Genomic DNA, 12,174 nt, shown 5'->3' on the forward strand with positions numbered 1-12,174 from the left:
TCAGTGTATTCCTCCTAACACTTCCTATCACATCCACATCCACACCACAGCACTCCTTTATATCTTCATTTGTCAGCCTGTCTCTCCATGTAACTCCACAGGCTCCTCTTAAATAACTCATTTCCACTGCTCTTACTCTTGACTTGTTCCTTTCCAACAATGTCCAAGCTTCACTTCCATACGTTAGAGTTGGTATTACAATACTGTCATGTAGTAACTTTTTCACTTGCATGCTCACTTCCCTGTTTCTTATCACTGCTTTCAGGGAACCAGCAACCTTTCTTCCCTGCTGTATCCTTTCAAGCACTTCACCCTCCAAACCTCCATCCTTACTCATCACACTACCCAAGTACTTAAACGTACTCACATTTTCCAATTCCTCACCATCCAACCTCGATGTACATTCACTGATTTCACCTCTCTCAAAGACCATCACTTTACTCTTCCCTACATTCACCTTTAGATTCCGTTTCTTACACACTCTCTCAAACTCATCCACCAAGCCTTGCAGCTCCCCTTTGTCTTCACTCAACAACACAGTATCATCTGCAAACAACAGTACAGGGAGTTTCCAAACACTACCCTTTCTCACTAGGGCCACTCCAACATCCAATACCCTACCTTGTACCTCTTTTATTACCCCATCCATGTACAGATTGAACAACCATGGAGACATGACACATCCCTGTTTCAACCCAACCTTCAGAGGGAAAAATTCACTCAGTTCACCATCCACATGCACTGCAGCCTTAGCACCATCATACATACTCTTCACAGCATTCAACAACTTCCCATCTACTCCATATATTCTTAATACTTTCCACAATCCTTGTCCATCCACCCTGTCATATGCTTTCTCCAAATCCATGAAAGCTGCATACAACTTCTTTCCCTTCTCTACTTTTCCACTAAAGATCTAAGAATGAATGTCTGATCTACACAACCTCTTCCCTTCCTAAAGCCTCCCTGTTCTTCTCCAACTAATTCCTCTGTTATTTCCCTAACTCTGTCAATAAGTATTCTACCATACACTTTTCCTATTATACTAAGAAAACAAATGCCCCTATGATTACCACACACTTCTTTTTCCCCTTTTCCTTTGTACAAGGGAATAATTATACAACTAGGTAAATACACAACCCTACCTCTGCCTTGCCTGCCTATCTACCTACTTACCTACCTGCTTTTTTTTCTCTCTTTCTCTCAAGTTCCTGGTCCTACCCAGCTCCATTTGTAGGTGGGAAAAAGTCATGATGATGATGATGATGCGTGAGCCTAATAAGTTGCAATATATATGTCTTCTGTGTGGTCTTGCATGTCTACAGCATTTCCTGCTATGTTCCTTGTTATTCTCCAGTACTAGTCAACAGATAGAGTTACTGTTTTCTGTCTCAAGCCACCTGCTTGGGCATTACCCTTCATTTCCCTGTATGCTCCCACTTAGGGCTGTATTTCAAGTGGCATAAGCAGGGTTTGTAGCACCGCTCCATAGGAAATTAGTTTGCATGGTACACCTGAACATTCTATTTCACACTGTTTATTTTGTTTTAATATTAGAAAGTTTGCATCAGTAGCAAGTAAAAGGATATTGAGGATGTTAGAGAGGTGGCCTGCTGTCCCAATGGCTCAGGTTCAAATCCTTGCTGGAGCAGGAAACAGTTAAAGGATTTGCATTTCATTAAACAGACTTTACTGATCTACTGTAAGACTGACATGTAAAAACTCTCCCACTAATAGCACTATGCCAATCCCCTATGGCTGGATGAATCACTCTTTACCGAACCTGTTTGTTAAATATCTTCTTCGTCTACAAGTGTGGGTTTTATTTACCGTCTTACAATCCCCTATGAGACAACCCTAGCATGTATGCAGTATGGACATAGGGTGTTAGTGCTGAAGTGGTGACATGTGCCAGTCTATGTTATGTAGGAGGATGGCTGAGTTTCAGGGTATGGACTACTGTATTAAGCCTGTGGCCAGAGTTGTACATAAAAAAATAAAAAAAATGAATAAACTGCTGAGGATGTGGTGTTAGAGTCACCAAAGTCACCTACAATACAGACCATACTTTCACTTATCCTTACTCTCACTTATTTACAGGAGGTGGTGCCGTCCTCGGGCGTGTCAAATGGATCAGGTGAGCTAGTGGAAACATTAAGGGATGGAGGGGGTGCAGGTGGTGATGAGGGGGACGACCACACCAGCACCACCCCACTTGGCCAGAGAACCAGAGAAGTCCGGGAGCACACCATAGCCAAGATACAGAAGACCAAGGACCTGATTAGGGAGGAGCAGAATCTGAGAGATGGTGAGTCACTCCATCGTATCTGCACCATAGGACTTTTTGTTTTTTTTTTAGGACTTTTTGTTCTTTTCTTCACTTCTCTCAGTATGTCACCTTCTGACTTGCATTACCACTCTGATATTTCATTAGGCCCTATGCCAAATCTCATGCAGCACACCATTCGCAGTTCTGTCGCTTAGTGAGACCCTACTCTTCCACATACATACACACATAGATCATCTAATTCTGTGTTGCCTCATGAGGAGCGTAGGAGCCCGGGGCTAGGCTGGTTGGTCCTGACATTTAAGATGAGAGTGGCCAGCCTCACTCATCCCTTAGTGGCATTATGTGAGCAATAAACCCCAACCACCCTTTGGATATAAACTGACACTGGCATAATCTGGTTGGAGTGCCTTAATTACCCACTAAAACCTCCAGGCACCATAGTTTGGGTATATGGTTACCACCCAGCATAGTAAATGGTTTCCTGGTGAACAGGAAACCGTTTGGGATGTCATTCAGTGTAGAACCACCCATAGACAGAAGAAAGAAGGAAAGAATGAACATCTCAACATTTTCTCTCATTGCCATACAACATAACACTTCTCATACATGTTTTGTATAGATTTCCCATGGTATAAAGGAGAACCCCATCATGGTTAGGAGAAGCACAGTTCATTAAATCTCTTCCACTCATTTCTCAGTCTAGCAGTGAAAGTAGCTCCAGTTCCTCCTCCTGCACTCAACACATTCTGTAGATAACAAAACTCCATCACACATTCTAAGAGGCTGTCTTCTCATTTGACACTTTTCAGTTTACTGTTGACAGTTCAAATGCCCCTGCATACCACACACTGAAAATTTGTCACAGCTTCTATTCTACCTGTAACACTTGTGCTGGAGAGGGATGCCTTCGTGTGGTGGCACTGATGTAACTGGGTAGCTCTACTGCTTGATTATATGAGTTTCCCTCAACTACTTCCCTATCCCCCTAAAAGGAGGATGGCGGACTACAAAACGAGTGGACCTTCAGCCTTCACTCCACTGAGTTCATGTTCACTTGAGCCAGGGGTTGAGACTATTACTGCTACTACTACTACTACTACTGCTATAACCACCATCAACAAACTCAACCCTAAATACAGAAAATCACAATATTCCTGTACTTGATTTTGATTCCCCTGAAATACCTCCTTTCATGATTCACACCAGATATATACAAGCTGTATTACAGAATCTCACAGCAGGCAAAGCTACTGGTCCAGATGAAATTCCTTCAGTAGTACTTAAAAATTGCTCCTCAGTGTTGGCTCCTGTAATAGCAAAATTTTTCCGCTTATGCATCCGTACCTCAAGTTTTCCAGCATTTTGGAAAGAAGCAAATATCCTTCCTGTTCCTAAAAAGGGGACAACTTCTGACCCATCAAACTATAGCCGGACAACTTCTGACCCATCAAACTATAGCCAGTTGCAATAACTTCTGTTCTCGGTAAAGTTTTTGAGACACTAATTAAAAAAAACATAGTCAAGCATGTAGAAATCAATAAATTAATCAATGATCGGCAGTATGGATTTAGACAAGAACGTTCAAGTGTAGAGATTTTTTGCCTTCTTACCCATCAGATTAACAAAACAATAGACCAACATGGTGAAACACACACAGTAGCACTTCATATTTCAAATGCATTTGACAGATTATGGCACCAGGCCTTATTGTCTAAGATGTTACACTATGGCCTTGCATCACTGGTTCCTCAGATTTCTTCTTACCTTCATAATAGAAAAATACGGGTCATGGTAGATGGAATTTATTCTCAGTTTCATTCCATAAATGCTGGCATACCCCAGGGATCAGTTTTGGTGCCAACCCTCTTTCTCGTTCATATCAGTGACCTCCTATCTGTCACTCACAACCCAATACACTCTTATGCTGATGACTTGACTCTTCATAGTTCTTACACATTTAGAACCTCCTCTACACAGGTTGATATTGTAAGTTCTCAAATAAACACTGCAATTTCTCTGAACCAGGACCTCTCAAATATTAATCAATAGGGACAAAAAAATCTGGTCTCATTTAATGCTCAGAAAACTAAATACATTAATTTCTCCAACAGAAAGAATCCCTCAGACTCTCACATAATTTGAAATGATATCAATATTCCCATATCCACTACAATTGATATCCTAGGTGTTACTCTAAACCCCAACCTAATCTGGACAGCTTTTGTTAAATCCCTTGCTAAAAATGCTTCTAAAAAATGGGGACTTATGTACAGAATTCGTGAGTTCTTCACTGACCAACAGATGGCCACAATATACAAAAGTCATGTGCGTTCTCAAATCCAACACTGTTCACCTCTGTGGAGTGGATGTGGAGCGGTTGCACTGAAGCAGTTGGACAAAATACAAAATAAAGCCATTAGATTAATCAGTAATCCTGCCATTATGCAGGACCTTCCTCCATTATCAGTACGTAGAGATGTTGCTTCTTTAGCATTATTTTATCGATATTTTTACCGGAAGTACTCTGACGAGCTAGCTTCAATTATGCCTCCCCTTCACATTTTCTCCCGAAATACTCGGGCAGCTGGGAGCGCCCATGAACTCACACTGTCTCCCCTGCAGTGCAGAACCTCTACTTATCAAAATTCATTTATCCCCAGAACTACTACTACTCTGGAATTCACTTCCTGGGAGTTGCTTCCCACAGACATTTAACCCACTTGAATTTAAATCCAATTGTTATAAGTATTTTATGAATGGAGGATTCTCTTAGGTACATGGACTTATTTTTTTTCCATTTGTTTTTTCTTTCTCCATTTGAATTAATTATTAAGAAAAAAAAAAAAAAAATCTGTAACAGCATTGCATCTTCTATGGACCCATGTGTAACAAGTTGTACACAGCATAGAATTCCTCCCAAACTCTCTTTCTACATACAGCACAGGGCTATGCAATCAACCCACAGCATTACCTCCCTCATTCCTGCTGACCATGGCCCTTGTTTTACCACCATTAACTCCTTCAGTTTGATTACATTTTATTTGATTGTTGCTGTGTTCAGACTGTTTTTAGAAATGTAAAGTATCTTTACAACTGGAGGAGTTAGATTATATCCTTCATAAACTCCTTCACTACCAGAATCTCTCCCTGAAACTGAATCAGGTCATTTGAGGATGTCAAGACTTAAACTTCAGTACATCGTCAGATTCAAGGTGTTTACTTTCATTTCCTTTGCTTCCATCTGATTCTCCACTTCCTGAACTTCTCTTTGGCCTCCTCCATTCTTGAAGCAACCAAAACTAAATCATTTGGACATGAATCTGATAGATTGCAGGAAATTGGCCACCGCAGCAGGGTGTTTCTAGAGATCTTTTTGTTGAGGATTTGCTGTAGGATTTGTCTTGTTTTGAAAGTGAGATGCATGATGATGATGATGGTAAAGATGAAGTTTAAGATGATGATGATGATGATGATGATGATAATGAGTAAACATAAGCTACAGCATCATCTTAACCCAAAATTTCCCACAGAAAATGTAAATGAATACTTAAAACTCGCGGCCAACGCGGACCGCCAGCAGATGCCTCGGATAAAGGCCGTGTTTGAGAAGAAGAACCAGAAGTCAGCAGCGTTGATTCAGCAGCTCCAGAAGAAATTGGAGAACTACCAGCGGCGCCTGCGAGAGATTGACACTCACGGGGTCAACACAGCTCATCGACAGCCCAAGGAAGTGCTCAGGGATGTGGGACAGGGACTTAAGTGAGTACAAAGCCATTTATTTTACGATATACGGGAACCGTTTTATTTTTTTCAGTATGTAATTTATATATACAGTATATTTTTGTGGATAACTGGTGGTCTGGTGGTTAAAGTATTCTAGTTTGTGTAACCCATGAAGATTTACATTGGAGGGATTGTTGGGGTTTATTACAAACACAGTGCCACTGAGGCAATAGCAAATGGTACAGTATTACTCGCCATAAATGTGTGAATTAACTACCCTAGCCTTTGGCCCCTACTATCCAGATGGAATAGTAAAGAATTTATTTATTTATTTATTTTGTATTAAGTGTTCTGGGCTGTGTTCTCATAGGAAGACCCAGCAGTTCTTTTAGATGCACACATACCTGCACCTGTGACCTCTTGGGTACTTACACTTATAGTCTATCTTGAATATTGTGCATGGGAGGGCTGTCACATTCAGTACTGGTATGATGCTATTAGTGATGGTGTTTTTTTTTTTTTTTTTGCACAGTTGTTTTGATAGTATAATGTCGCACTTGTGTTGGGAGAGGGTTCTCATTTTCAGTTGCACAGTACAACAGGGAAGTATCACACCACTTACCTTATTTGACATTTTGATAAATAGACAACTGCTGCAAATGACTCTTGGCATTTCTTAGTACTTTGCTCGGTTTTCCATAAATTAGGGCAGTCTAAGGTACCAGCTCAGTGGATCCTGTATGAGTACAGTAAACCCTCTATATAATGAACCCTTTTATAGTAAACTTCGGATATAACGACCCACCATTTCCAGAGCGAACTACCGCCGGATATAGTGACCTTTGGTCGCTAAATGCTGTGGAAGTTCGCTCCCTGGCATGGTAAGTGTACTGTAACAGTACTACATTACATTATAGGCATTGTATTTATATGTACAACTTCATACAGGATGGTATTTACTGTACTTGTACTGTATAATTACATAAACCATTGAATTCTCCATGTGAAACTTCATAGAGTAAGTTGTGGTTGCGCACATTGGACCGAACAGCTGCACAGATATAGCCACCTTGGGTCAGTAATCCCTCGGTTAATAACAGCCATCGGATATAGCGAACTTTAGGATATAACGACCCACCCCTCCCCCCAATTAGTTTGTTATATCAAGGGTTTACTGTAACTTGCCTATTTTTGTATCCGTCAAACCCACTGTAGGGGGCATGATACTCTTTCTGTGAGGGCACGTCCACGTGTGTGTTCGATCTAGGGCTGGCAACATGTATTTAATAAGGTAGTGAACAAAGTGCCTGCAGAATGGCAGTATCCACATCATGATAAAGTCTTAGTTGCGTCATATACAGGTCTTCCCCCATATTCATGGGGGTTAGGAGACACACACTCCTGCGAATGAGAGGGATCCGTGAATTTTGGATGCTCCCCCCAGAAAATGCCCGTACAGTAGCAGATTACTTTTGTAAGCCCCTAAAAACCATTTTTAGGCCCTGAAACCAGCATAAAACATCACAGACATATCCTGTGCTACTGTATACAGTACTTTAGTAATAAGGAAGTTGTTAATGGGTATGGTTATAAGAATTTAGGGTAATTATGTTGCTGATGACTGCCACAGACTCCTGTGGCAGTGTGCACAAAGACTTTGTAAACCATTTCTGGGACCTGAAAACAACATAAAATATTACAGATATTTACTGAACTACTGTATAAAAAACTATAATAACAAATAAGTTTTTAATGAGTTTGGTTAGAAGAATTTATGGTAAATTATGTAGCTGGTGACTTCCCAGAAAAATCTGCGAATATGCAAACCCACAAATAGCGATCCGAGAATATGGGGGGAGACCTGTACCCACACGCTGATCACATCATATCTGCGGCCAGTAAGTTCAAAGCATTAGTGAAACATATTTGCATATTGTCTGTATAGCTGCTGCATACCTGTATCCAAACATGTTGCCAGTTGTGTCGACAGCACATGTTCCAGGACATGTGGATGAACCCTTAGGTGTACAGTGGGTAATTACATATGGTAGAGTTATTCCTCACTGAGCCACTTCAGTTTGATGATGTGCAGTAATTCTTCCTTTAACACAATTTCATTTAACACGTTTTTCACAGTAAGGCTGTTCATTAAATCTGGAATACTTTTCATACAGCACAGGAAGTGCTGTCAACGAACATTCTTTAAATTACACATGGACTTTAACATTTAGTACTGTATAGCTACACCAAGTACATCATTGGAGAGAGTTATTTACAGCCTTGAATATGATCTTTTAATATTTTATTAGATATTAATTCATGCTGAAATGTAACCCTCATTTAAAGCAATTGTCTTGTAACAGTAGCATTAAGGAACACACCTACTGTACAGTCTTAAGTGAGGAATTACTGCATTTTCTCTCTTATTTTTATGATCTTCACGATATATTATTCTCATTGAAATAGACTTTTTAAACTGAAGGTAGATATGGTCTTCCTTAGCTTCTTTACCACTAGGGATCTTTTCTAACCTGGGTAAATATAATTTACTAACAGCAAGAATGAAGTAAAAATGGCATCCTTGGGCTGAAGAGGTTAAAGTTTATGATGTGGATGGAGTGTGGTCAATTTACCCACAAGTCAGTTCCCCCCACACTAGGGAGTCGATTGCCCACAAGTTGTTTATCTGCAAGTTGTTTGTCTTCAAGTATGTTACCCCTACTGTGAAGTTATCTTGCCCCTGCCATGGAGTTGGTTTACCCACAGCATTTTGCTCAAACTGTGGAGTTTAATTTCACTAAGCTAAAAAAAATAATTTGTCATTAACTGGATTAGAATACTGTACTGGACTTCCAGACTTAATGGTGACAGTATTAACACTTACGCTCGTTTTCCATATTGACTGATACCAGACAGTTTTATTCAGCTCCTGATACATTTTTTTAGACTGATGGAACTAAATACAGTCATTAGCTTCGTCCCTACAACAGGTCCTTCTTAATAAGTAGAATCATTTGATGGTAACAAAAATTGAATTAATCAGGCTGAAAGGGGTGTTGTAGTTGTGGTCCCAGCTGGATGTGAACCTAGTGAACTTGCAGGTTGAAGTTGTCCGTTTCTAGCAGTCCACCATCGTCCTTTAGGGAGATACAGAGGGAGCTGATATGTTTGTATAACTGGTCAGTGGTGCCATCTAGTAATATCAGTACCACCATATGAAGGTGTCCCCTGCAGCACTAGACTGAATTGTTAATACCAGTACATATTAAAACTTAGGGGTACCTCACCAGAAATTTATGTATAACCAGATGGATGCCTGAAGTGCTAGTGAGATAGGCAGTCCAGTCAGATGTGGCCGTAAAGTGTTTTAGTCTGAGGGATGGTTGGGGTTAATTGCTCACTTAATGCCACTCAAGGGCAATAAACTGGTGTGAGTATCCTAACCCCAGGCCTCCATGTTCCTTCTGAGGTAATGAAGGATAGGGTGGTGAGTGGTTGGGTGTTATGTGCACAGAAATTGTTGTTTCTGCAGTGTTGCCAAACCATGAGAATATTTTGAAGAAAGTAAAGGAGTGTCATGAAGATTGATGAAGTCGAAAGTGAATGTAGATGTATCAGATGAGGTTTATTATAAGAGACATGCAAAAAAAAAGTATATTAAGGATCAAAATAAGTACAGTATTGTAGTACTAAAAGTGCGAGGATAGAGGATGACAGCTGGGTGGAGAAGGTGAGAGACGTGAATGTTGAGGGTAAAGTTGCAAGAGACAGACCAAAAAAGACATGGGATAAGATCATTGGTGGTGACCTCAGGGATAAGGGACTGAATAGAGAGACTGCTAGAGATGGAGCAGCATGGAGAACTGCCTTAAGGTGACCAGGGGCAGTGCATGCAAACATGTTCAAGTCTTTATAAATAAATGAACAAATGAAAAGAAAGGTAAATAAAGGAAGGTGTTTGATGAGAATTTAAAAAAAATAAAGTAAACCTACTGAAAATTTAAATTTTTATTCCCAGAATTTACAAAGGTTATGTCTCCATTTATCTGTCATCCAGTCTTTATTGCCCCATCAGGAGACCAGGAGCTTGGGGTTAGGTTAGTTGGTTCAGATACTGAAGGTGAATGACCATTTCAACCCCTTTAGTGGCAATATGCAAACAGTAAACCTCAGCCACCCCTTTGAAATAGGCTTCCATTGTCCACTTCTTGTTTGGAGCTCTTAAACCACTGGACCACCAGACATAGGAAATACATGTGTTTTATAGTGTTTCTGCTGCTGAATAATTATATGCAGCTACCTGACAAAGAGTTAAATGTTCTGCAATATGGTAACATGGCCTTGAACCCCTACACCTCCTCAGGGGTACCATGGGACTGGCTGGTTTATTATTTGAGTTAAGGTAACATTAAATATTATAGGTAGTGAAGTGTACAGTTAGTCCTCATTTAAAGTGTAGGACGTTTGCAGGTACAATGTTAACCTTCTCATGGTCACATCTGTAGTATTTTATTCAGACTAATGCCAGATGATTTTATGCAGCTGAGAGTAAATCACAGGAGCTTGAGAGAGTTAATACTGTTACTGTTATATAACCCTTTCTGAAACAGGACAACTGTTGTATGTTCTATTTCAGCCAGTACCAGCCGATGTTCAGCTTAGAGTAAGTTAGGGGCAAGAGAGAATTAAGTGAAAACATTTTAAGTGATACATTCTTCTGGCTCATGTTTGAATGGTTGAAAACACAAAAAATACTAATTTCTGAGTTCAGGGCAACTGTATTATGAATCACAAGTAACATTATATGGAGAAAAAGTGTTAATTCACTTGTAACCCCTTCAACTGAAATATTTTGTTTTCAAATGTTCTTGCCATCTTCAGACAATTTTTTATTCAGGTTGGAGACATTTGAAACTGAAAGAGTCTGAGCCTTCATAAACACTGTGGCACAACTAAGTCGTCATTAATAAAGAGGTCAAACACTACTCTGGGAAGGTTCACAATACTGTCATTGTAATGAGTGATATTTGCCAAATTTGAGCAAAATGTAAGTCATATTGCTGCACACTGGACACACATTACACAGTCCAAAACTTCAAATTGAAGTGCCACTGGAGGGGACTAAGAGTCTGAGTGTAGGGGCCTGGGTCCCCTCAGACCCCCCTAGCTATGCCACTGTATTCACCCGTTCACTACAAGAGATCATTCTTTTAAGCTGAATAAAATTGTTTTGTGTTAGCCTGTTGGAAAGGAAGATTGATAATGAAATAAAGTGAGACCACTTTAAATGGGGACTAATTGTAATCACCAGGAGACATTACATATCATTGCTATTTTGCTTGTTATTTAGTTATCTTCCTTTGAAATGCTTTACATAGGAAGGATGTGTACTTGGCCTGTAAAGAATTTTTGTTGATTGTATTCACTGTGCATTGCTTTTTATGTCTAGCATGATAGAATATACTTATAAGTTGAGGCTGGTCTGCTAATTGTGTACTACTGCTCAGGCGCAACTTCCTGCTGCTAAAGTATTAATCTTTTGCAAATGTCTGCATGTTGGTCAAGTGAAGGCAAAATGAGTGCTCTTGGTACAGAAGTAACTGACCCTTTTGCTGTCTATGGATACAACAGATTATTCCTTTAACCTCAAGTTTATTCAATTTAGCTGAGGGGAACTTTATGTCAGTGGTTTCAGAACTGTCATAGCTAACCTGTGGTGGAAATTCCCTCAGTTGAAGAAAAAGGTGTGGATTTAGCCAAAATAACATACTCAGGTGTGTTCATGACAGCGAAAGGGTTACAGGGATTGGTCACAAGGACGGAAGCTGTGGAGATGGGAGAGGAGAAAGATGCAGGCCAAAGTTTTGATAGGACAACCTGGATCTACAAAGATCTGGGTACAGTAGACATTAACCTCTGCTGCTGAGAGTACAGACCAGTTTGATCAATAGTCCTGGCACCATAGGCATTCACGTACAACTAATCTTGTAGAGGATGTGAGAACCTGTGCATCATCCCTGGCTGTACAGTGTATAATTTTTCACACATGTATGACTAGGCAACTGAGGATATGGGTGTTTTAATGCTTGGTACAGACACAATATAAGAGCACTCCAGTTTGGCCTCTTCATTAAACTTGAATGGGCAGTACCCATGTGAAG

At 40.1% G+C, this 12,174-nt stretch overlaps 1 protein-coding gene across 3 annotated transcripts in view; it reads left to right on the forward strand.

Annotated features, from left to right (window-relative positions):
• Nucleotides 1–12,174, forward strand: part of Dmtn (transmembrane and coiled-coil domain 2 protein Dmtn) — a 130,079-nt gene that overhangs the window by 98,119 nt on the left and 19,786 nt on the right. For all 3 annotated transcript variants that reach the window (XM_080270731.1, XM_080270732.1, XM_080270733.1), the window contains 2 exons: nt 2,101–2,308; nt 5,821–6,049. In XM_080270731.1, coding sequence (XP_080126857.1) covers nt 2,101–2,308; nt 5,821–6,049 — 437 coding nt within the window. The remainder of the gene's footprint in view (nt 1–2,100; nt 2,309–5,820; nt 6,050–12,174) is intronic.

The sequence above is a fragment of the Coenobita brevimanus genome, chromosome 42, assembly GCF_032717465.1.
Source record: "Coenobita brevimanus isolate Jiangsu-jjx chromosome 42, ASM3271746v2, whole genome shotgun sequence".
Classification (NCBI taxonomy): Eukaryota; Metazoa; Arthropoda; class Malacostraca; order Decapoda; family Coenobitidae; genus Coenobita; species Coenobita brevimanus.